Below are 26,882 nucleotides of genomic sequence, written 5' to 3' on the forward strand. Positions count from 1 at the left end.
GAATGCACTCAGTTTACTCTGTGTATAAAATACAACTTTTGTGGTGAGGGATATTGTGGAGTAAGGTAAAATTTGAGTAGCAGTGTTACGTAGCCCCTTGAAATCGTTAGGTTGTTGGATTGGATTGGAACCAGGAAATCACCCTCCTTAAGGTTTTGATAGTAGAGAAGTTTTCCTGAGCTCCAGATATATTTGTACTTCCTGTTGAAGGAAAGAAATTTTTTTTTAATAGAAGGGGAACTTTTTATATATGGAAGTTCAAAATTTGGAAGAGCCTAGAAAGGAAAAAAAATTACTAGAGACAATCAGAATGGTGGTCTGTAAAGTTTCAGAAGGGAAAATGGTTATGGTATTGTCAGTGTAGCTAGGTTTGTGGAATAGTAACTAGTGTAGTAAGCTGGGCACTTCCTGTTAAGCACTAAGGAAGCTTTCTATAAAGAGAGAAAAGATAAATTACTCTGCAATCCAGAGTTAATGTTACACATCTTTTAATTCTGTGCGATACTGATACTGTTTGAAGGAGAGAGTAATGTGATGTTGGTCAGTTTAAGTTGGCTTGTCATTTCTGTGTCAAACTCTAATTTCTTTGAGATTATGTGGTCTAGAGTCCATAGAACTAAATATGAAAAAAGCTGTTTTTAAAAACATGTTTTAAGGGGTGTCTGGGTGGCTCAGGTGGTTAAGTGTCCAACTCTTGATCTCTGGGTCTTGATCTTGGTTGTGGGTTCAAATACCGTGTTGGACTCCACCCTCAGTGGAGCTTTATGAGATAAGCTTTATGAGATCTGTACTAAATTTGTCAAAGGTTCTGATTGGTCAAGATTTTATTACGTTTTTATGTTGATGTATGTATTCCTTACTTAAAGGGATATTCTGTAAATTAGTTCTTCCTGTCTAATAAATAATGGCTAATATTTTTTAGTGCTTCCTCTAGGCTAGTCACTGTGGTTTATTGCATGTATTATCATTTAATGTTACCATTCATATGAGGTTGGTACAATTTCCAGTTTAGAGAAGAGTTAGGCACAGAGTTTAAGTAACTTTCCAGTCTAATCGGTGGAGTCTAAATGTCAACCAGGCATTCTAACTCCAAAACTTTGGTTTTTACATCTCTGCTATACTGCTCCCTTATTAATTTCTTAAACTTGTAGAAGATGGACTGTTAAAACTGTTCATGTAATAGCATTGTCAGTGTGTATAAATATCTGTTTCATTACTTTTCCTTGTGCGTTTTGTTTTTAAGATTCCTGGATTTCTCAGTCAGCTTCATTTCCTCGTAATCAGAAACAACCAGGGGTGGATTCTTTATCACCAGTGGCCTCACTTCCTAAACAAATTTTCCAGCCTTCTGCACAACAACAACAACAACAACCCACTAAACCAGTTAAAGTCACTTGTGCAAACTGCAAAAAACCTTTACAGAAGGGACAGACAGCTTATCAACGAAAAGGATCAGCTCATCTCTTTTGTTCTACCACCTGCCTTTCTTCCTTCTCTCACAAGCCGGCTCCAAAGAAACTTTGTGTTATGTGTAAAAAGTAAGATTTACCTTTCTTTTTTCTTTTCTTTTTTAATTGAAGTACAGTTGACACATGGTATTACATTAGTTTCAGGTATACAACATTGTGACTTGACAAGTCTCTAGGTTATGCTTTGCTCATCACAAGTGTAGGTAAGATTTACCTTCCAGTATAATTCCATATGATTGAATATTGGTGGTATGTAATTTTAGGGAAATTTTAAGAGTCTTAGACTTGATCTTAGCCAAAAGGCTGAGAAGTGATTGTAAGAGTCTTAGAGGTGAATTATGGTGTTTGAAATATTGGTAAGCTAGTTGTTTGGATGTTAAAGCCAAAATGAAATGTGTGATGTCTTTGAAGATTTTTATTTATTTGTCAGAGAGAGAGAGAGAGAGAGAGAGAGAGAAAGCGCACAAGTAGGGCGAGCTGCAGGTAGAGGGAGAAGCAGGCTCCTGCCAAGCAAGGAGCCCAGTGTGGGACTTGATCCCAGGACCCCTGGGAACATGACCCCAGCCAAAGGAGCTGCCCAACCAACTGAGCCACCCAGGCGTCCCTGTGTGGTGGCTTTGGAGGATTCTCTACCACCTGGTGGCTTATGAATAAAAGACTTCCTATTTGGATAAGTTTTGGGGTTTGTTTATTTATTTATTTATAAAAGATTTACTGATTTATTGAGAGTGAGCGAGCGCATCCCAAGCAGAGAATCCCAAGCCGATTCCACGCTGAGCATGGAGCGAGACGTGGGGCTTGATCCCTTAGACCTCGAACCTAGGCAAAATCAAGAGTTGGATGCCTAGCCAGCTAAGCTACCCAGGTGCCCCTGGGGTTGATTTAAGTACTAGGCCCTTGTAATTTTGTCTGTAATCTCCATTATACTCCTTGAATTTGTTAAAAGACATATGTGTTTATTTGCATTACTTAGAATTTAGTTCTGTATAAAAATAGGTCAAATTTTGTACTGTCTTCGTATTATTTTAAATTAGCAAGTCTTTGGATTTTATGTTTTTATGCTTGTTTTGTACATTAATTCGTTAGAATAATCATTAAGATTCAGGTACCAGTTTTTTGATAGCCTTGGAGAGAGACACTTCTCTTTTCTGCCAGTTTTTAGGTCTGACTTCAACTAGTTAGAAATAAGTGGAATATTGGGGTACCTGGTGGCTCGGTTGGTTAAGTGTCCAACTCTTGATCTCAGCTTGGGTCTTGATCTCAGGGCTGTGAGTTTAAGTTTTGTGTTGGACTCCTTGCTGAGTCTACTTAAAAAAAAAAAAGGGATATGGTATATTATGTATGTGGTCAAACCAGGTATAGATTCTTTTTCTGTACCATCTCTTGGTGAAGGCCATGTTTGTGAGGATATTTTTAGTTCTTAGAAGTTTGAAAAAGGCTTAGTGTTCTGCACAAGCTTAATATTGGAACAGTTATCTAGTTTTTTGACTGCTTTATAGTAGGAGTCTTTTACATACTGTGATATAGGACCTTGAAATTCAGAATTTTGTTAAAGGAAAACTTCATAGATCTTTTTTTTTTTTTTTTTTTACCATTTTGTTTATTTATTTGAGAGAGAGCAAGCAGGAGAGATAGCAAGCTGAGGGGAGGAGGGAGAGGGAGAAGCAGACTCCTTGCTTAAGCAGGGAGCTGGATGTGGGGCTCAATCCCAGGACCCTGGGATTATGACCTGAGGCAAAGGCAGACACTTAATTGACTGAACCACTCAGGTGCCCCATTTGGAGAGCTGTAGAGAATGTATAGAATGGTAGGTGGGGTTATTTGGGGTTATGGGTATGGGGGTGTACTTAAGTTCAATTATCCTCTCTAAAATATATGTCATATTTCTGTGATCTTGATCTTTCAAGCTTTCTACTTACCCATAGGAAAGAATTGACTAGGTATTATAAATTTATACCTCAGGTTAGGCCTGGGCATTAAACTCCATGTAAATAATAACAATTTAAAAAAAAAAAGTGTTTCCAATATCTGAAAGCCTTGTTAAGGAGTTTGGAGATTGAGTACTGGCAAAGATTTAATAGTATAAAATACTTTAGGTTCTTTTGTGTTCATATTTTATTTCCAAGAGGTTTTATTTTTTATTTTATTTTTTAAATTTCATTTATTTATTTGACAGAGATCACAAGTAGGCAGAGAGACAGGCAGAGAGAGAGGAAGGGAAGCAGGCTCCCGGCCAGGCAGAGAGCCCGATGCAGGGCTTGACCCCAGGACCTGGTCCCAGGGATCATGACCTGAGCCGAAGGCAGAGGCTTTAATCCACTGAGTCACCCAGGCGCCCCTTCCAAGAGGTTTTAAATGGTAAAAGTGACTTAGTGGACCTAAAAACGGTGTTTGATTCCCAGGGTTCAGTTTATGGAAATTAGAAATGTTAGTTACTACTCTTATATTTGATTTCTTTTAAAATAGAATTTTACTTTAAGTTGTTCTGTTTATTTTTCAGAGATATAACTACAATGAAAGGAACCATTGTTGCTCAAGTGGATTCTAGTGAATCCTTCCAGGAATTCTGTAGTACATCTTGTTTGTCTCTCTATGAGGACAAACAAAATCCTACTAAAGGAGCTCTAAATAAATCAAGATGTACAATTTGTGGTAAACTAACAGAGGTTTGTATTTTTGTGCCTTTTCTCTTTAATTCTAACTAATGGGAATATTCTTTATTTAATAGTTACGATAAACTGTTCCATCTGTGTATATTTCCTTAAAACTGTGGATACATAAAATTTATGTTATAAATATCCCATTATGTAATCCCGTTCTCCCATGGGGAGAATTACTTAGGAAATATTAAAATATAATATTAATTGACTCTTTTCTTGAGGTTTGGAACATGTAGAGACAAAACATAGGCTGACTACCAAAGACAGACAACAAACTAGAATGCTTAAGAAGGAGAGCAAATGGAGGGAATATTTTTTGATAACTTCACATTATTAAATGGTATTAAAGGTTTTGAATTTGAAGAAAAGTAACCTGTGTGCTATATATACCTCATTTGAATTATGTACTTAAATTTTAGTTCCTTTTGGGTTTGTCTAAAGATTTCCAGTCTGTTTTAGAATTTTATATTAACACTATCCAAACTGGGTTGTTTCCTGTCATTTTGAGGTATTTCTAGAGAAGTTTGTAGTGATGTCAGTAGTGGTTCCCCCTGTGCCATACATGTATTTCTTGTGTGTATAAAAATAGTTCAAAGAAAAATGAAAGATATTTTTATTTTCTCTTTACCTTCCACAGAAGAATCATTGAAGTTTTTTTTTTTTTTTTTTCTTTTGGAGCACCTTGTTACTTAGTTACTTGTGATACTCATTTGTTTGTTTGCTTGTTTTTAGATTCGCCATGAAGTTAGCTTTAAAAATATGACTCATAAGCTGTGCAGTGACCACTGCTTTAATAGATACAGAATGGCCAATGGTTTAATAATGAATTGCTGTGAACAGTGTGGAGAATACCTGCCCAGCAAAGGTGCTGGAAATAATGTCCTGGTGATTGATGGTCAGCAGAAAAGATTTTGCTGTCAAAGTTGTGTCAGTGAATACAAACAGGTAATTCATGATCCAATAAAAATTGGCCATTCTCTTGAATATGTTTTAAATTGTAATAGTTTTACTTTAGTAGCGTTTATTAAGTAGGTTTATCTTGTAATCTCATTTAATTCCATTATTGTCTTCATCTCTTGGAGATAACCTATTCCAAATGAATACTGATAACATGTAAATTATTGGGCATTGTGTGATTTTACATATAATGGTAAATGTAGAATGATTCCTCTTTTGAAATATTTGTTTATGTGTAGAAGAGAGGGGTTGCAAATAGTGATTTTTTTCAAAGCTTAGCAATGATTGTCTTATATTTCAGTGTTAAGGTCTTTTGTTTTTAATTAAAAGATTTTATTTATTTATTTGACAGACAGAAATCACAAGTAGGCAGAGAGGCAGGCAGAGAGAGAGGGGGAAGCAGGCTCCCTGCCAAGCAGAGAGCCCGGTGTGGAGCTCCATCCCAGCAGCCTGGGATCATGACCTGAGCCGAAGGCGGAGGCTTTGACCCACTGAGCCACCCAGGCGTCCCAAAATTTTACAAATTTTAAAGAAGTTAGAAGTAAAAGGATATCTATAAAAATAAATATAAAATATATAAATTTCTTTTAAAGAAATTATTGAAATCTACACAAAGAAAAATGTTAGCCTATTAAAAATCAATGAGACTTGGCTAGAACACAATTCAAAAACAGCTCTTTGCTGTTTTAATGACCATCCCTAAGAATAAAGCTTCTATCATTGAAATTATTTTTTAAAGATTTTATTTATTTATTTGACAGAGATCAAAAGTAGATAGAGAGGCAGGCAGAGAGTGAGAGGGAAGCAGGCTCCCTGCTGAGCAGAGAGCCTGATGCAGGACTTGATTCTAGGATCCTGGGATCATGACCTGAGCCAAAGGCAGAGGCTTTAACCCACGGAGCCACCCAGGTGCCCCTGTTAAGGTCTTTTGATTTAGTTTGTTTTTGAATGTATACATATGGTTCAAAAATAAAATGTACATAAAAAAATATATCCAGAGAAGACCAGCTCCTGTTTCTATCTTTGCCTTTTGGTTCCTGTTCATCTTTTGTAGGTATTAGCTTTTCAGTTCTTAATATTTTATATGTTCTGTTCTTTTTGAAAAATTAAGATAATATATAATTCATTCCTAGTTTCTATTTTTTTCTATAGAAAAGAGCATACTGTATATTCTATCTTCTGTTTTTCACTTCATATTATACCTTGGAAATTGTTGTATATCAACGATAGATGAACTTTTCTCTTTTTTAATGGCTGCTCAAGTTAAATTTTCAGGAAATTTGTGAGCTGGTTATTAAAAACACTATAAAAATTAATTAAATTAATAATATGTAATAATTATATTAGTAATAAACATAATAATAATTTATATTAGTCTGCTAGGGCTGCCATAACAAAATACCAGACTAGAGGGCTCAAACAACAAATTTGTTTTCTTATAGTTCTGAGGCTACAAGTCTAAGATGAAGGTGCCTTTCTTGGTTGGTTTCTGGTGAGGGTGCTCTTTGGAGCCTTGCAGATAGCCTCCTCCTTGAGATATCCTTACCTGGTCTTTCCTCTTTGCAAAAGGGTGGTGGGGGGAGGAGAGGAGAGGGGATCTCAGGTATCTCTTCCCTCTTACAAGGAGGACCTTAGTCTTGTCTGGTAAGGACCACACTGTCAGTACTCATTTAACCTTAACTGTCGCCTTATACGCCCAATTCCAAATATAATCTCACTAGGAGTAGGGCTTCAGTGTACGAATTTGGGGGGGGGGGGCATAATTCAGACCGTACCAATATTGAAAACAAAATAAATACTCAAAATCTATTATTTCCTAATTACTGTATCTTAATATCTGTATTTTTAAGATTATTTGTTTCTTTTGTGTTTATATAATGGAAATATTACACAATGGTGTGCTTTTGTGCATCCCTTCCCAGTTTTATGTTTAGTTTCATTTTGTAGCGTGAAACTAGCCTTATTGGTAGTATTTTCATGGCCAGTGAAATTGCAAAATGTGCAAATCGTGATTTCTCCCTTAATCTCTGAAGAGCTAGTGGTTAATCATATCCCGGACAGCACTGGTGTATATGGTAGTTTATTTGATCACTTTGCTTTTGGATGGTATTAGGGTTATTTCCAGTTTTTTTGCTATTATAAGTAATAGATGATGAATAACTTGGTATATACTTTACTCTGTGGAGGTATGGCATCACGGTAGATTCCTAGAAGCTGAATTGCTTGTCTAAGGAATCCATATGTTAGTTTGTTAGATATTATTAAATTCCCCTCTGTTACAATTGTACCAGTTTGCATTTTTCTCAGTAATGTATGTGGAAGTGCCAGTTTCCCCGTTGCCTCTCTAGCTCAGAATATCAGCATATCATTCTGATTAGTAAAAATGTTAAAATTAAAAATTAAAATTAAAAATATGTTAATATTATTGTAATTTGTATTCCTTTTATTAGGAGTGATGATGAGCAGTTTTCTTTTATTTCAGAACTAATTTTCTCCTTTTTTGTGACTGTTTACCCATTTTACCCATTTTTTGTTTGGGTTTTGATCTTCTCAGCTTTTCCATAAATTGAACATTTATTTTGGGGTACCCGGGCCTCTGACTGTTGATCTCAGCTCAGGTATTGATCTCCTGGTTGTGAGTTCAGGCCCCTTATTGGGCTCAACACTGGGTGTGGAGCCCACTTTAAAAATAAATAGAACTATTTATTTTAATGAGCAAAATGCATTTGTAATTTGTTTACAAACAGTTACTTAACTTCTGCCATGTACTGCAAGTACTGTCTTAGTTGCTGGGAATAGTGCCTGTGGGAAGTAAAGTAGACATAGTTCCTGCTTTTGTAGGATTTGTATTGGTGTGGCATACTTCAAATTCTTTTGTGTTAGGAAAGCTATATGGAGATTGGAAGGACCAGACTAATAATAATTTTCAAGACCTCATTATAGTGTTCAATGTTTGATGATTATGTTGCATTTGTTATCTTCTGATACGTAGAAGGTTTGGTTGAGAGTGCTGGCTTTAAGTTGGTGTGGGTTAAAATCCTAGACCCACCAATCACCCATCTGTGTCATGAGCAAAATATTTAACCTTTGTGTCTTGCCTCATTTCACCGTGTGTAAAGTTGTGGAATAGCAATCCCTGTCTTATTGTGTTATTAAAAATGAAATCTGAGCCTTTCTTCTTGATTTTTAAGATCCTATGTAAAGAAACTGAACATTACCAATTCTCCATCTGTCCCTTTTTGTTCTCTGCCAATTACTATCCCCTTCTACCTCCTAAAAAATACACACTGTCTTTGACTTCTAACATGATTGGATTTTTTATAAAGTTATGTAAGTGGCATTAATATGTAATGATACTCTGCCATGTTATGTGTAATAGTGATTGGATGTTTATATAAATTTTTTGTCATGTAAAATTTTAAATTTTATTGTCAAATTTAACAGTTTTTCTTTTATTGCTTCTGGATTTTGTTTAATATACTTTTCCTCACTCCCAGACTATAAAGGAATGCTTTTCATATTTTCCTTCTGTTTGCAAGGCTTCATTTTAATTCTTTAAATCTTGAATGCATTTAATGGAATTTGGTATATTATTGAATTATGGGTCAAATATTATCTGCGTCCAAATTACTGTCCTTGAGAATCAGCATCTAAGTGATGTCAAAATGTCCTATCAAAGAACAAGGGATTTCATTCTATTCGTTGTATCAATATGTTCCTGTTAAATTCATAAATATTTTGGGACATCTTGGGTGGCTCAGTCGGTTAAGCGTTTGCCTCATAGGGTTCCCTGCTCAGTGGTGCTTGTGTAAACTCTCTCTGTCACACAAATAAATAAATAAAATCTTAAAAAAAAAGGAAAAAAATAAATTCATAAGTATTTTATCTTCTTGTTGCTATTTTATTTTAAGGATTTTGTTTATTTGAGAGATTGAGTGAGCGCTTAGAGACTTGGGCAAAAGCAGGGGGAATAGCAAACATGGAGGGAGAATCCCTAGCACATTCCACACTGAGCGCTGACTGTCCCTGGACTCTATCTCACAACCCTGAGATTCATGTCCTGAGTAGGACTTAACTGACTGAGCCACCCAAGTGCCCCTGATGGCTATTTCAAATGAGGTTTTCTTTTCTTTTCTTTTTTTTTTTTTTAAAGATTTTATTTATTTAATTGACAGACAGAGATCACAAGTAGGCAGAGAGTCAGGCAGAGAGAGAGGAGGAAGCAGGCTCCCCGTGGAGCAGAGAGCCTCGATCCCAGGACCCTGGGATCATGACCTGAGCCGAAGGCAGAGGCTTTAACCCACTGAGCCACCCAGGCGCCCCTCAAATGAGGTTTTCTTTCCCATTGTTTTCTTTTTTCTTTTTTTTTTTTTTAAAAAGATTTATTTATTTGACAGAGAGAAACCACAAGAGAGGCAGGCAGAGAGAGAGGAAGGGAAGCAGGCTCTCCGCTGAGCAGAGAGCCCGACGCGGGACTCGATCCCAGGACCCCGAGATCACGACCCGAGCCGAAGGCAGCGGCTCAACCCACTGAGCCACCCAGGCTCCCCCCATTGTTTTCTTATGTTTTTTTTAACATGCACATATGTTTTTAATTGATTTTAAATGCCTGCTGTCTAAATCATCATTATTGGTTAATTTTCTTGGATTTTTAACTAAACCATTATACCATCTGCAAATAGAAAGTTTAGATCTTTCTTTACATTTCTAATTCCCATTATTATTTTGTCTTGCCTGATGGTATTTTCTAATAACTCCAGTATAGTTTTGAATAGTGGAAGTAGTAAACGTCTTTGTTTTTCCAGTGGGAATTTCTTTGGTGTTTCCTTATTAAATTAGATGCTGGCTTTAGGGTTAAGGTAAATAAGTTTTACCATATTAAAGAAGCACCCATTGAATTTTGTTTTCTGAAGTATTTTATCAAAAATTAATATTGAGTTTTGAAGATCTTCAGTGTTTGTGGAGGTGATTATATCATTTTTTCTCTCCTTTTAATTTTCATACATGAATTATTTTAATGAGTTTTACAACCCATCTAACCATTCTTGCATCACTAGAATAAACCATACCAGGTCATTGTTTATATTTAGTACTTTCCCATTGGTATTCATAAGTGACATTGGTCTTTAATTTCACTTTTTGAGTGCCTTTTTTAAGATGCCAGTATTTTATTTGCTTTAAAAAATGCTTAAGAGCGGGGGCACCTGGGTGGCTCAGTGGGTTAAAGCCTCTACCTTCAGCTCCGGTCATGATCCCAGGGTCCTGGGATTGAGCCCCGCATCAGGCTCTCTACTCAGCGGGAAGCCTGCTTCCTCCTCCCTCTCTGCCTGCCTCTCTGCCTACTTGTGATCTCTGTCTGTCAAATAAATAAATTAAAAAAAAATTCTTTAAAAAAATGCTTAAGAACAAAATTCTTATCTTTTCATGCTTAAAGCAATAATAATGAAAAGAAATTAAATATTTAACTTAAAAAGTTGTAAAAAGAAACTGAGAAGAAAAGAAATAAAAATAAAAGCAGGAGTTAGTAAGTTAAGAAATAAAAACAGTACCATAATAACCCAGAATGCTGCCTTTATGATAAATAAGTTCTGTGAAAAACTAGACCAACTGATCATTAATCAGGGAAAGGTTTAAAAACAGTGGCAATGGAAGAAAATTATTTAAAAGGGACTACTTTGTATACAACTTTATATAAAAAATGTTGAAAATGTAGATTGAGTAATTTTCCATGAAAATATAATTTTTGTTTATATGAAAATAGAATTTCCTGGGCCCCTGGGTGCCTCAGTGGGTTAAAGCTTCTGCCTTCGGCTCAGGTCATGATCCCAGGGTCCTGGGATTGAGCCCCGCATCAGGCTCTCTACTCAGCGGGAAGCCTGCTTCCTCCTCCCTCTCTCTCTCTGCCTGCTTGTGATCTCTGTCAAAAAAAAACCAACAACAACTACATATATAGTCAATTTAGGTACGTATATAATTTACCTAAATTGACTCCAGAGCAGATAAAATAAGGCTGAGAAATTTCCATGGAATAGAGATATTTATCAGTGAACTACCCCACAAAAAGAAACAGACTCCAATGTTTCATTTCTTTCTTCTTCTTCTTTTTTTTTTTTTTTAAGATTTTATTTATTAGAGAAAGCACTAGCAGAAAGGGAGGAGAAGAGGGGGAGGGAGAAGCAGACTTCCCACTGAGCCGGGAGCTTGACTTTGGGCTGGATCCCAAGACCCTGGGATCTGACCTGAGGTGAAGGCTAACTCTTAACTGACTGAGCCACCCAGGACTACCTGCTCATTTCATAGGGAAATTCCATCAGATTTAAACAGTAATCTCAGTGCTATTTTAAACCATTCCAGAGCATAAAATGGGAAGAAAATATAACTCACTTTTTTAAAAAAACAAGTTGTGATAAATATTTATAAAACAAATTTCCAATTGTTTTGAAATATTTTTAAGTATACAGTTGAGTGTCCTATGAAATACATTCATAATGTGCAGTCATTGTCTCTATTTTTAGAACTTTTTAATGACTGAAACAAACTGACAAGCCAGGAACTCCTCATTTTCTCTTACCTCCCTGGTGCTTGGTAATCTCTAATCTACTTTGTGTCTTTATGAATTTGCCTATAATAGATATTTCATATACTTGAAGTCATATTTTATCCTTTTGTGTCTGGTTTATTTCACTTAGGATAATGTTTTTGGTTTCATCCATGTTGTAGCATTATTTTTTACTTCTGAATAATATTCATATATAGATCACATTTTGTTTATCCATTCATTTGTTGCAGGGTGTTTTGGTTGTTTCCAGCCTTTTGGCTAGTGTGAATCATGCTGCAGTGAGCATTGGCGTGCAAGTATCAGTTTGAGTCGTGGTTTATAGATCTTCTGGGTATATACCTAAGGTCGATTTGGTTGGTCATAGGCTAGTTTAGCTCTCTTAGGAAATGTAAAACTATTTTCTGAAACAACTGTATTGATAATTTTACATTCCTAATAGCAGTACATGAGGTTTCCATTTTCGCAGTACATGAGGTTTCCATTTTCTGTACCTCTTCCCAGCACTTAATTACTTTTTGCTTTTTAACATTTGTTTTTTTTTTATTTTATGTGAGGTGGTATTTATGGTTTTGATTTGCATTTCTCTGATTACTAATGATGTTGATGTGTTTTTTGTGCTTATGGGTGATTTGTATATCTTCTCTGGGGAAGTATTGAAATTCTTTGCCCATTTTAAATTGCATTGATTTTTCCTTTTGTTTTTCAATTGTAGGAGTTTTTTTTTTTTTTAAGATTTTATTTATTTATTTGAGGTAGAGTGAGCAAGAGAAAGAGTGTGAGCTGGTGGGGGGTAGAGGGAGGGAGAAAAAACAGGTTCCCCATTGAGCAGGGAATCCGTCCGATAGGCTCCATCCCAGGACCTGAGCTGAAGGCAAATGCTTAGCCGACTGAGCTACCCAGGCGCCCTTAGGAGGTTTTTGTTTTTTTTTTTTAAATCTGAATATTAACCCTTGCTTCTTTCTTTCCTTTTTTTTTTTTAAAGATTTATTTATTCATTTGAGAGAGTGTGAGAATAAGAGCGCTGGAGCATGGGGCAGAGAGGCAGAGAGAGGGAGAGGGAGTCCCAGGCAAACATCACTGAATGCAGAGCTTGAAGCCCCTTGTGGGGCTGAATTTCAGGACCTGGAGATCACCACCTGAGCCAAAACCAAGAGCTGGCTGGCTGCTTCCCCTACTGTGCCACCCAGATGCCCCTAATTCCTTATTTGATTTATGGTTGAAGATAATGTTTCCCATTTATTGGTTGCTTTTATTGATGTCATTTGATGTACAAAATTTTAATGTTAAAGTCCAGTTAACCTTTTTTCCTTTGTTGATTATGTTTTTGGTGCCATATCTAAGAATTTGTTGCCAAATCAAGGGTTAAGATGACTTATTCCTGTCAGCTTTATGGTTTTAACTCTCACATTTAGGTCTTTGGTCCATTTTGAATTAAATTTTTGTTTATGATGTGAGATAGGCAGCCAGCTTAATTCTTTTGTATATGGAAATCGAGTTGTCCCAGCATCATCTGTTGAAGAGAGTGTTGTTCCCATGGAATGAACTCGTCATACTTGTCAAATATTATTTGGCCATAGGTGGGTAGGTTTATTTCTGGACTCTCATTTTATATTCCATTGGTTTACACCTCCGTTCTAGTGCAGGTACCACATTGTTAAGATAACTGTGTTTTTGTAGTAAGTTTTGAAATTAGTTCTTTGTTCTTGACCTTTGAACTTTGTTCTTTTTTTTTTTTTTTAAACATTCAGGTTAGCTTTTTTTTTTTTTTTTTTTTTAAGATTTTATTTATTTGACACACAGAGAAAGATCACAAGTAGGCAGAGAGGCAGGCAGAGAGAGAGCGCGAGCGGAGGAAGCAGGCTTCCTGCTGAGCAGAGAGCCCGATGCGGGGCTCCATCCCAGGACCCTGAGATCATGACCTGAGCCGAAGGCAGCGGCTTAACCCACTGAGCCACCCAGGCGCCCCTGAACTTTGTTCTTTAAAGATTGCGTATTTAGACCCATTCCAATGTTATGTGAATTTGAGGATCGGCTTTTCCATTTCTCTAGTAAAGATGATTAGTATTTGGATGGTGATTGCACTGATTCTCTAGATTGTTTTGGGTAGTATTGACATTTCAACAATGTTAAATCTTCCTGTTTGTGAATATGGGATTGTCATCCTTCATTTAGAACTTTCGTAACTTCTCTCAGCAGTTTGTACTTTTCAGTGTACAAGTCTTCACCTCCTTCAGTATATTTATAAGTATTTTATTCTTTTGAACGCTATTGTTAATAGAATTGCTTTATGAATTTCCTTTTCAAAGTATACATTGCTAGTATTTAGAAACACAACTGATAGTTAAGTGTTGATCTTGTACCTGCAACTTTGTTGAATTTATTAGCTCTAGTAGCTTTATTGTGGATCTCTTGGAATTTTCTCCATATAGAGTCATGTCATCTGCAAATAGCAGTAGTTATCTCTTCCTTTCCAATTTGGATGCCTTTTATTTCTTTTTCCTCACTGTTCAGGCTAGAATATTCACCATTTTGTAGACTAGAAGAAGTGGTGAAATTGCGCAGCCATGTTTTGTTTCTGATCTTAAGAAGGAATAACCTGTGTCTTTGTTGAGTCTGATGTTAGCTGTGGTTTGTTCATATATGGCATTTATTATGTTGAGGTAGTTTTATTCTTAGTTTGTTGAGTTTTTTTTTTTAAACCATAAACATGTGTTGGATTTTGTCAAACTTTACCATTTGAGATTATGATGTGTTTTTTACCATCATTGTATTCATGTGTTTTATTATATTCATTACCTTCTATTGAACCACTCTTGTTTGTGGGATGTAATACTTTCAGTATGCTGCTGAATATGGTTAACATTTAACATTCTAAATTTTTTTTTTTTTTCTTTTAAAGATTTTATTTATTTATTTGACACAGAGAGATCACAAGTAGGCAGAAAGGCAGGCAGAGAGAGAGAGGAGGAAGCAGGGTCCCCGCGGAGCAGAGAGCCCGATGTGGGACTCGATCCCAGGACCCTGAGATCATGACCTGAGCCGAAGGCAGCGGCTTAATCCACTGAGCCACCCAGGCGCCCCAACATTCTAAATTTTATAACTAATTTGAGGTGATAATTAATTGGCATTTAAGAACTCTGCTCCTGTATTATCTCTTCCCTTATTAATGTTGTAATAAGTTACATCTTAGGTATTGTTTGCACAGTAACAGATTTACAGTTGTGTTTTGTGCATTTGGACTTATAAACCAAAAATATAGCAGTATTACTTTTTATATTTGCCCATGTAGTTACTTATTCCAAGATCCTTATTTCTTCATTCTGCTGGAGTTACTTTCTCGTTTCCTTTTCATATTGGCATAAGTCTTTGACTCTCTTTAGCATTTCTTGTAGAGTAGATCTGGTGGTAACAAATTCTTTCAGTTTTTTATTTGGGTATGTCTTTATTCATGTTTGGAATAAAGCTTTGCCAGATGTAGTATTTTTTTTGAAAAATTTTTTTTCTTTCAACATTTAATATATGTCATCTTACTGCCTTTTGGTTTCCATGGTCTCTGATGAGAAAATGGTGGAAAATCTTACTGAGGATTCTTTGTAACTTGATGAATAGCTTTTCTTTAGCTACTCAAGAATCTCTGTGTCTTTCAGCATTTTGATTATAATTTGTCCTCTTGTGTGTCTTTTGAGTTTAATCTTACTTACAAGTTGTTGTGCTTTTCTGCTTTCTAGATTTGTTTCCCATCATCAAATTTACGAAGCTTTCCGTCATTCTCTTTTCTTTTTTAAAGACTTTATTTATTTATTTGAAAGAAAAAGAGAGCCAGAGAGAGAGCAGGACCAGGGGGAGGAACAGAGGGAGAGGGAGCTGCAGATTCCCTGTTGAGCAGGGAGCCCTGTGCTGGAATCCATCCCAGGACGCTGGGATCATGACCTGAGTTGAAGGCAGACACTCAACCGACTGAAGCACCCAGGTGCCCTCAAGCCATTATATCTTGAAATAATCATTCTTTGCTTTCTGTTCGTCTGGGCCTCTCATAATGCAAATGTTCGTCTGCTTGATCTGTCCTAATAGGTTCCTTAGGCTTTGTTCACTTTACTTGTTTTTTTTTTTTTTTTTTTTTTTTTCCTGCTCTTCAAAGTGTAGTTTCAGTTTGGGCCTTGTTACTGCTGTTGGAAATCCTGACTGTACCAGTTCTCATCTTGAATAGGTAGGTGACAGGGTACCTTGTTACTTCCTGATAGGATCGAAGTTCAGGCTCCCTATTTGGCCTTTTCTCACATCATCCTAGTTGTGCTGCAGCGGGGCACTTCGCTGCAGCTAGGCCAAAGTAGAGTTGAAGCTCTCTTCTTGTCCTTTTCTTGTGTGGGTGGAGTTAGTGCCACATTGTTCCTGTGGTGGTTGGATCGAGTAGAGGGGCTATTGACTAAAAGTTTTCTTTCTGTGCCAGTTGTATTTCTCCTATAGCTGTGTCATTTTCTGTTGCTGGCTTCAAGGTTTTTTTCTTTGTCTTTATTTTTATTCAAATTTTAATTTTATTTAAAATTTTCAGGAATTTGACTGTGGTAATATGATTCTTTCAGTTTATCCTCTCTGGGGTTTGCTCAGCTTCTTTTATCTTCTGCCTAATTTGTAATGTTTCCTCTCCCTTCAGGATTATAGTGACTTATTCTTTGTTGAAAGAGGCCAGATAGGGAGCCTGAACTTTTGTATATTTTTTACAGTCCTACAGATCCCTGAGGCTCTGTTTTTTATTTTTCCCATCCAAGTCTGTTTTCTTTCAGTTCGGTTTGGATTATTTCTCTATTTCCCTTCAGTGATTCTTTCCTCTCTCTTCAATGATTCTTTCCTCTGTCTTACCATTCTGCTATTGGTTGGGGTTTTCTCTTGTTTGCGAATAATTTTTTTAGAATGGTATTTTGTTGTTTTTGGGGTTTTTGTTTTGTTTTGTTTTTAGTTTCAGAGGTAAAGTTTAGTGATTCATCAGTTACATATAACACGCAATACTCATTACGTCAAGTGCCCTTCTTAAGGCCTGTTACCCAGTTACTCCATCCCCCACCCTCCAGCAACCCTCAGTTTGTTTCCTATAGTAAAGAGTTACAGTGGTTTTAATGTTACAGAAAAATTAAGCAGATAGTATAGAGTTCTCTTTGATGGTCTTTTATTGATACCTTAAATCATTAGGATAACATTTGTTGCCATTAATGAACTGGCATTAATGTATTTGTTATTATGTGAAGTCATTACTTTATTCAGATTTCCTTATCTTTTATATAATGTACACTTTCTGATCCTGGATTCCATCTAGTATACCACATTATATCCAGTAATCATGTTACATTAGGCTAGTCTTGGTTATGACATTTTCTCAGACTTTTTAGTGTTTTCGATGACCTTGATAGGTTTTAGGATTTAGGTATATTGTAAGATGCCCCTCTATTGGAATTTGTTTGAAGTTTTCTCATCATTAGATAGATTGGGGCTATAGGTTTTTAGGAGGAATGTCACAGAGGGGTTTACTTTTTACACTGCCATTTTCATTACATCACAAGAGTACATCTAGCAACATGATTTAAAATGACTGTTGAAGTTGATGTTGCACTTTGCTGCAGTAGCGTTTGTCAAGGTTCTCCATTGTAAAATCTCCACCCCATTTCCATGTTGTACTCCTTTTTTCTTTCCTTTTTTTTGCGGAGAGTGAGAGTGTGTATGCCCAGTAGGGGAGAGGAGCAAAGTGTGAGGTGGAGAGAGAATCTCAGGCAGGCTCCATGCCCTGTGCTAAGCTTGAGGCGGGGCCTGAGGTCAGGACCAAAGCTGAAATCAAGAGTCAGCCCTTAACCGACTGAGTCACGCAGACTTTCCCCTTGTTGTATTCTTGAGAATGAAGTCATTATCTCCTTTAGGGTGGAGTATATAGCTAATTGGAATTTTTCTGCATAAGAGATTTATCTTTTGTCCTTCATTTTTTCATTTATTCAGACACTAATATTAGTAGGGACTCGTGGATCTTTTATAATTTTGGGCTATAATAAAATACAGTTTTATTTTCTTGGTCAAAATTTTCTAGCTTTGGCTTGGGAGCTTGGGAGCACTTTCACATGGCTCCTGTGTTCTTTTGACATATCCCATCCATTGATTTTTAAAGTTTCTATTACTTTAGTCCTTGAATTTCCATTTGGTTCACCTTTATATCTCCTGTTTTTTTTTTTTTTTTTAATATGAATTTGTATTTTTTCATTGTTAAGTATATCTTTATTCTTGGTTGAAACATTTTTATCATGGCTGCTTTAAAAATCTGTCGTAACTCTAACATCTCTGTTCTTTCATTGTTAGCATCTACTGATTGTTTTTTCCATTTCTTTATTTTATTATTTTTTTTTTTTAGGATTTTATTTATTTATTTGAGAGAGAGCAACAAAAGGGTGAAGGGCAGAGGGAGAAACAGACTCCTCAATGAGCAGGGAGCCCAATGTGGGACTTGATCCTGGGGCTCTGGGATCATGACCTGAACTGAAGGCAGATGCTTAACCAGCTGAGCCACCTAGTCACCCATCTTTTTCCATTTAAATTGTGGTTTTTCTGGTTTTTGATATTTTTGATAGGATATATGATTTTTTTTTTTTTTTATCAAAGCCTGGAAATTTTGGGTATTATGTTATTATATTCCGGATCTTATTTAAACCTTCTGCTTTAGCTGGCTTTATTTGACACTTCCATGGTAGGGGTGGGAAGGCCTAACCTCAGTACTGACAGGTGCAGGTTGAGATCCAGGCTGTCCATTTGGTCTCTGTTGACACCCATTGAGGTGGGAGGAGCTCTGTGTTAGTGCTGGGTGAGGATAGGAATTCTGGATCCCCTCCGGGCTTTCTTTGGCTTATCTACCCTACCTGGGAGGAGTAGGATTACCTCTTTACTGCTCCCCGCATAGCCTCCACTGACACCAAATGATTCCATTCTAGTGGATTTAGAAAATATTCTTTGTACTATCATTAAATAGAATAAAAATTATTTTAAAAAGTATTTCTTTTTTTATTCTGTAAAATATTTTCATGTTTAATTCATATATTGCATGCTTATAATTTACAAGCAAATAAATTGAAATCATGCATACATTATTACTTGACAAGGGGACACAATCAGACATGTTTGGAGACCACTACAGAAGATGCTATATTGACTGTCTTTTCCTGTAGTCTGGGGGAATTAAAACTCTATGGTGATCTTTTCTTAACCCTTGCCCTCCCCTCCCTTTTTAACATTTGTCTCTAACATTTAACTTGGCTGCCATTGTTTATATTCCCATTGCTGAATTAATTTCTGGAATATACTGATTCAGGTAATTAGTAATCTAGGTCCTGGCAGTGGAGACTGTATAATACTTAACACTTCTCTTTCAGTATTTTGTTTTCCATTTTGACTTTAATGGAAAGCAGTATGTTTTCTGCAAGGAGTAAATATGTAAATTCGAATGTGCTGTAAGCTGTCATGTGTTCTAAAAAGAGTTTTCAAAGCAACCCATTTGCCAGTAATGAAAACTAACTGCATAATCTTCAAATCACTTAATTTAGAATGCTTTGAGGTACCCTAGGCTATAATGAGATCTTAGAATACATTGTCATCTGAGAAATAATGTTTTCTTGGCTAGGTTTACTTAGAGGCAAGTCAAGTAAGTTTAAGGGGTCTGTTTATAATTTGTTACCTGTTATTTTTATAGCATTAAATGATTTTTTTTCCTATGGAATAATTGAAATAATAATGGCACTGGGGATAGGACAGATAGGCATTTTTAAAAGTTGGAATGAGTTTGTAAGACACAGACAATTAAGAACCAACTTTTACAGATTGTCTATTTACCTTTCAATTAAGCAGCCTTTAAAAAAATTTTTTTTGAAGTCTTTTAAAATATTTTTTTTAGGTAGGTAGCCATCCAAGCTTCCTGAAGGAGGTTCGAGACCACATGCAGGACTCTTTCTTAATGCAGCCTGAGGTAAGGAGGACTATAGTGGTGCTTAAGCCCTTAACAACTTCATGTACTGCTACTGTAATATGTAACTGAAAAATTATGTGCATTTTGAAGTATATTAAAATTTATGAACTTAAAGTATATCAGATGATTGTTTTCTTATGTTATAGGCAAAAGTTATTTCACTAAATTTTATATCTATTGTGATATGTTCATTTGCTTTTAGGTATTTTTATTAACAGTTATTTTCAAATAAAAAATTTATTCAAAGTACCTTGTATACAGTAGGCATTTACCTAGGATATAAAAGGCCCTCTCTTTTGTGCCTACCTGAAAGATACTAAAAACCCTTTACTTTGTAAAAATTTCCAAATTCATATTCCTTAATCCAGATGAATACTACATAAATATGTGAATAATAAATGTATACAATTAATAATTGTAACTGTAGTACAGGAATTAATATTGACATACTACTGCTATATGATTAATCTGTATGCCTTATTCACATTTTAAAACATTAGTGTCCCTGGGCGCCTGGGTGGCTCAGTGGGTTAAGCCGCTGCCTATGGCCCAGGTCATGATCTCAGGGTCCTGGGATCGAGTTCCGCATCGGGCTCTCTGCTCGGCAGGGAGCCTGCTTTCCCCTCTCTCTCTGCCTGCCTCTCTGTCTACTTGTGATCTCTCTGTCAAATAAATAAATAAAATCTTAAAAAAAAAAAAAAAATTAGTGTCCCTTATAGCAAATGAAAAAAAAATTATTTCTTGTTTAGGATCCAGTCCTGGATTATAGGCCATTATTTCTTTAAAAATGTTTGTCTCCCCAGTCCCCTTCTTCTGAGACCCCAATTCCAGATGTATTAGATTTCTTGCTTTTGTCCCATGGTCCCTGTGACTCTATTATTTATTGGTTTTCTTTCTTTTCTTTTTTTTTTCCTTTTGGTCTTTTAATTTTGTTCATTTTGGAGAGTGCTGTTGTATCTTTAATTTTACTAATCTCTCATACACTGTTAGTCCCATATGGTATATTTTATGTCTCAGATCTTGTTATTTCTCATCTCTAGACGTTCTTTCTGGGTCTTTTTTATATCTTCTATTCCTTGCCTCATTATGTTCATGTTTTCCTCAACTGCTTTCTTGAATACATCAGCATATTTATCATAGCTCTTTTAACATTTTTGCCTACTATTTTCTTAGATGTCATTTCTAGATCTTGTTTCCACAGCTTGATTTTTTAAAATTTCTATATAATGAGTTATGTTTTGTGGAATGTTTAAAAGCCATTGTTTTATATCTTTTGTGTAGTTTCTGATTTTTAAAAGTGGGAGGTTAAATCTAGTCTCTGTACTCTACCATGGCTGAGGTTGGAAGTCCTGTCTGCTTTAATTTGAAATAGTTCCTAGTCTTTGTCCTTAATGACTTTTTAACATTTTTGAATACTACAGGACATTTAGTAGAGTGCCCCTTAATTTCAAGTACATCAAGCTTTTATCTCTTGAGTACCTTCCCATGTGCTTCACTCATTTGGTCAAAATGTAGTAAAAGGGATGTATTACATACAATGTAAAAGAATAAATTAGGGGGAAGTTTTATTTAAAATCATGTGATGATTAATTTTGATATTCATATGGAATTGGGTAAAATTTATATATAAGGTACCATTTTTCAATGAATAGACTGAAAATGAGCCAATTTGCCATAAATTCGCCATTATATTTACCTTTACCTCACCAATATCTTACTTTAATTAGTTCTACCTTATTCTTTTTCACCGAATTTGTAACTGGGTTTATTTTCTCCCATGTCTGCATGGAGAATATAATAATTGTGAATTTGTTACAATTAATTTCATTTTTTAAAAACTCAATGTATATTTATAGGATGAATGAAATTTAAATATTTTGATTGTTTACACATGTAACTGAAAACATGGCATGAACAGATACTTCTTTTTTTTTGTTTTTTACTAATGTTCTTTCATTAAATGGGTCCTTTTATTTTTGAAGAAGTGGTGGCTGTGAAAGTGGCTGTTGTTAAAATATTCAATATTAATGATTCTATCTTTCTGATAGTACTTTCTCATTCTCTTCAGATAAAAGTATTTGTCAGTGTGGACCAGTTGCTTAGCTCCTTGTTTACTTGACCCAATTCAACTGGTCTACTTTTTATTGGTACGTCTTAAAACTTACTAATTACTTAACCATTCTGCCAATAAAATTATTGTCAACTTGAAGGATGTTTCTAATAAGTTAAAAAAAAAATCTAATCCAGGATTAGATTAGATGGTTGGACTTCATTTATATTGATAAAAGAATTCTTGATGGGTGCTGCTACATGCAGGTCTTGTACAAACATCTAAAGAGAGTTGATTGCTTTTTTCTCTTTGTGATCTAATGGCAAGTGTCCTGATATTTTTAGTATTCCTAATTTGTACTGTCGTGCCAGATTTTAAAAATTCTTTTTTTCTTTTATTGTTATATTGTTGTGTTTTCTTTGACTCTTTTTCCATTATAAAAGTTTGAATTATTGTAAGCAGAAAAACAGCATTCTCTCCTCTATTGTCTTTGTAACACTGGGAAAGTTATAATTAGACTTCATAGGTTTGCAGTTATTCTTTTCTGTTCCTTGTTACCATTCTTTTATTGTTGATCAGTATTTCTATCTGCAGTCTATGAGAGATTGAAGAATGGGTTGATTTCCACTTTGAAAAGTAAAATTTAGGACTTCCATGAAGTGGTATTTAAGTAAATGAGGAATAGGCAGATTGCTTGTTTTTTATGGTACCAGTTATGTTTTTTAGTTACTCCTCTATTTGTTGTAGGCTGAAAAAGTTTTTTTTTTTTTCTTTTTTTTGATGTTGATGGTAGTTATTTGTTTTTGGTTATTTTACCTTTAATTTATTACGTTTATTTTCTAAAATCCTGTGGCGCTCATGAAATTTGTCCATGCAGTTTACCCATTTTATTTTTGGCCTGATTATCATCTTCCCTGACATCTATTAGTCATCCATCCATGGAACATTTTGAGGCTTTTTAATATTATATTGTACTAGATGCTGTTGGGTATGACGATGAATAAAATAATCTCAACATCATGTGGAAAGATGGACACAGTTTTGCAATATGACATTTGATATTGATTTAGTAGCTTTTGATAATTTTACAACTACTCAGAAGAGAGATCAAATACAAGTTGCACTTCCTAAACACTTGGTTTCCTTTGTTTGATTTCTAATTGTGACTATCATGTTTTTAATACAAATACACCAGTTCATCTGCTGTATTTGTATTTTTATAAGACTGTATATTTCAGCAATATTGCTTTTGTCTAGTAATTTTCAAAATGTACCTCCTTTGATCTTATTATATATTTTATCTTGTTTCCTTGAATTATGTATTGGCAAATATTTACTCTTGTCAGAGTATTGACTGTTCTTATCTGTTGACTAGTGATTAGCTTTAGTTACTAATCCAAAATCCTTTTAAGTGACATTTTTTTAGTTTGATAAAATTTATAAGTGGTGTATTATTGTGGTTGAATGAGGTTGTAAATGTACTATACATAGTTGGTTAATTGGTTTTAAGAGAAGTTCTAAAAGTTGAGACAACAGCACAGCTCAATGGAAAAAATATTTAATATCAATTTTTTCCTCTGAAGGACTGTAGTCATTTGATTATTAAGTAAGGCTTATACTTACTTGTAGGTTCATTTAATTTCTTCTGTCAGATGACAAAGAAGTCAGAACAGAAAACAGGTGAACAGAAAACATGTGCCTTTGTTTTTCAGTTTATACTTTACCTATAGGTTGGGGATTCTCTTAAACTAATTAATAGAGAAAAACCCTATTTTTTGAAGGAGACTTAGCTGAGATTGTTAATTTGTTTGAACCTGATTTAGCTGCATTGTAGTTAACAGTTTGCATCCAAATGACAATTTCTGACCCACTAAACCTGAGTAGAGATTAACAGAATTGTTTTGCAGAGAGAAAAGGTGTACTGAAAATGAAAAATATAATTTTTTTCTAATTAAATTGTAGTTTTCTTAATTATCTTTTTATGTTTCAAATTTTAGAAATATGGAAAACTGACCACTTGTACTGGTTGCCGAACACAGTGCAGGTTTTTTGATATGACTCAGTGTATAGGTCCTAATGGATATATGGAGCCATATTGTTCAACTGCTTGCATGAACAGTCACAAGACAAAATATGCAAAATCACAAAGTAAGTTTCAGGTATTTGGAAAGTTAAAAAACCTTCATAACATGACTAATTTCTTAACTACTCTTTCCCCTTAACTTTGTTTTTAACTGCATAAACAATTTTATCACATTAAACTTTCTTACTGCAGACTTCTTCTAGTAGTTTTGACCATTCCATATTTCTTTGATTTTCTTTAATTTTAAGTTATTGGTGAAGTTCTGTCCCTGTCTCCATTCTTAGCTAAAATTGTTTTTCCTTCCCAAGATCTAAAATTGAGATTGTTTCATGTATCCATGTTTGTTTTAGAGACATGATGTCAGACTCTTCATAATACTTTTTAAGGGGCAAATAATCTTGGAAATTAATAAAAGAATAGTTTACAGAAGCTTCTGTTAAAAATTATTCTCAGGTCAATTAAAATTTTGTTCTAGACTTTTAATCACTTTATAAAGAAATCAGATATGTACCTTTCCTCTCCTAGGTTTGGGAATTATTTGCCATTTTTGTAAGCGAAACTCTTTACCTCAGTATCAAGCCACAATGCCTGATGGGAAACTGTATAACTTCTGCAATTCCAGTTGTGTGGCTAAATTTCAGGTTTGTTATTTATTTTGGATAACTTTCACTTCCAATAAAAAACACATAGAAAATAAACAGTGTAATATGCTTTATCTCTTAAATGTGCTATAACTTGTATGTCGTTTGTTGAAGGTCAGATTGCAGCATAGAGATTATAGAGTCATAGTAGTAGACATAGCTGCAGCAGTTTACCACTTAGCATGGATAATCTAATTAGCTTTTTAATTGTTATTTGTGCTAGAAACTTGAAGTAAAATAAATTTTAGTATAATTAAGCTCAGTGCCTGATGTTTACTATTTTCTTAGGTGATGGTTTTAATAACATGACTTTTAAGGGGAATTCTGTTTTATGATAAATAGTTGAAGGACATGGGTTTATTTAGCCTGGAAGTGATGAGCATAAATGTTTTCTTCATATATTAGAAATATACCATATAAAATGGGGATGGGACTTGTTATAGTGGACCCTAATTTAATAGAAGATCGGTTTAGGGAGACATTTTTCAATTTTTGTAAATGTTAAGAACTTTCTGGCATAGTTCTTCAAAGTTGGATTATGGATAATCTCAGAAGGTAGTATTAATGGGAAGTGTTCAAATGTAAACTCACTGTCTACTTGTAAGGAATAGTTGAAAAGGGAATTTAGTTAAGTGGTACAAGTGGGTACAAGTGGTACAAGTGGGTAGGTTTACCTTGCTGTAGGTGAATATTTTGAGGTAATCTGTTTCAAACCGGTACAAAAGCGATGCTTCATGATAATCTTCCAGCAATTCTATAATGCTGCAGACACTGTGTTCTGTGTTATTTAAATTGAAAATGCAGTCTGTTAAGTATGTTAGAGTAGTTACAACCATAGCCTTTAAATTGAGGTGGTTTTTAATTCAGCTGGGTGAATGTTGTTTTTATTAATAAGTTATATTCTTGACTGAGTTTAGGTAATAAGCCATTTTCAAGCCTAAACTTTTATTTTGGAAGTTGGGATCATGGCCGTTGAATACATCCTTAGAGTGGTAAATACTGCTTCTGACTTGTTGGCTTTTCTTAAACCAGAAGTTAAGGAGTAAGGATTAATTAGATGAGAGAAAAACAGTGTCTTTGGCATGCTGCTTCTCAGATTTCAACTTTATTTTTGATGTTGGTAAACTGAAATATTAATAGAAAACGTTTTAACTATTTTTTAAAATTTAACTGAAACTCGTATTGCCCATGATTTGAAGAGGCAATTTGTATATGTACATTGTATATTTTAAAGAAAGACTTAATATACACTCTTATCTCTGGGGAATATATCCAGATAAGTGTTGGCAGCCTCATCACTGTAACTCTGCATAAAAATGATACAAAGAATAGAAAAGCAGCATTTTTTTCCTTTCTCTTTATCTTAAAGTGCACCATAGATTTTGAACTTCATGTTTTCATTAGATGATGTTCCCATTTCAAAATAAGGTAATAGGATAGTATTCAATGGACTTACACTGTTTTTTTTTTTTTTTTTTTTTTTTTTTTTAAACATCAAGGGCACAGTTGCTGGTTTTGTTTTTTATTTTTAATTTAAGATTTTATTTATTTATTTGACAGACAGATCACAAGTAGGCAGAGAGGCAGGCAGAGAGAGAGGAGGAAGCGGGCTCCCTGCTGAGCAGAGAGACTTGTGGGGCTTGATCCCAGGACCCTGAGACCATGACCTGAGCCACCCAGGTGCCCCACAGTTGCTGGTTTTTATGTAAAAAGTTTATTCCCCGGGGTGCCTGGGTGGCTCAGTGGGTTAAGGCCTCTGACTTCAGCTCGGGTCATGATTCCAGGGTCCTGGGATCGAGCCCCGAATCCGGCTCTCTGCTCAGCAGGGAGGGAGCCTTCCTTACCCCTCTCTCTTTCTCTGCTTGCATCTCTGCCTACTTGTGATCTCAGTCTGTCAAATAAATAAATAAAATCTTAAAAAAAATAAGTTTATTCCCCTAATAGTTATTATCTTAAATCTGCATATTTTCTTTAACAAATTTTAATTGCGTTGCATGATGTATGCAGAAATTTTAAAAAATGATAAGTGGTTTTTTTTTTGTATAAAGATTTTTTCCAGTCTTCATTGCCACCCTGAAAAAATTTTAAACTTTTATACATTCAGAAAATTATATGTAATGTTTAATATATATTAGAGAATGATAATTAAATATCAGTATACTCACCACTCAGGTTAGAAATGAGAACAAAACGTTTTTTTAAAAGATAGATTTATTTTAGCGAGAGAGATAGCACACCAGGCAGGGAGGCTGGGGGTGCATGGATGTGTGTGCATATGTGTTGGGGGGAGTGCGGGCAGAGGGATAGGGAAAGAGAGACTCTCAAGCCGACTCCCTGCTGAGGCAGAGTGCTGTGGGAAGCTCAATCCCACAACTCTGAGATCATGACCTGAGCAGAATCCAAGAGTTGGATGCTCAACTGAGCCACCCAGGTGCCCTTAGAACAAAACTTTTTAAGTCCATATATGCTTATATCT

General features: G+C 35.2%; 1 protein-coding gene across 3 annotated transcripts in view; it reads left to right on the forward strand.

The window, feature by feature from the left end:
• ZMYM2 (zinc finger MYM-type containing 2) overlaps positions 1 to 26,882 on the forward strand; it is a 113,353-nt gene that overhangs the window by 39,281 nt on the left and 47,190 nt on the right. For 2 of the 3 annotated variants that reach the window (XM_045977942.1, XM_045977944.1), the window contains 6 exons: positions 1,244 to 1,538; positions 3,970 to 4,135; positions 4,862 to 5,074; positions 19,561 to 19,632; positions 23,680 to 23,830; positions 24,291 to 24,406. In XM_045977942.1, coding sequence (XP_045833898.1) covers positions 1,244 to 1,538; positions 3,970 to 4,135; positions 4,862 to 5,074; positions 19,561 to 19,632; positions 23,680 to 23,830; positions 24,291 to 24,406 — 1,013 coding nt within the window. The remainder of the gene's footprint in view (positions 1 to 1,243; positions 1,539 to 3,969; positions 4,136 to 4,861; positions 5,075 to 19,560; positions 19,633 to 23,679; positions 23,831 to 24,290; positions 24,407 to 26,882) is intronic. The other variant, XM_045977943.1, reaches the window with a different exon arrangement.

This window comes from Meles meles, chromosome 14, assembly GCF_922984935.1.
Source record: "Meles meles chromosome 14, mMelMel3.1 paternal haplotype, whole genome shotgun sequence".
NCBI lineage: Eukaryota > Metazoa > Chordata > Mammalia > Carnivora > Mustelidae > Meles > Meles meles.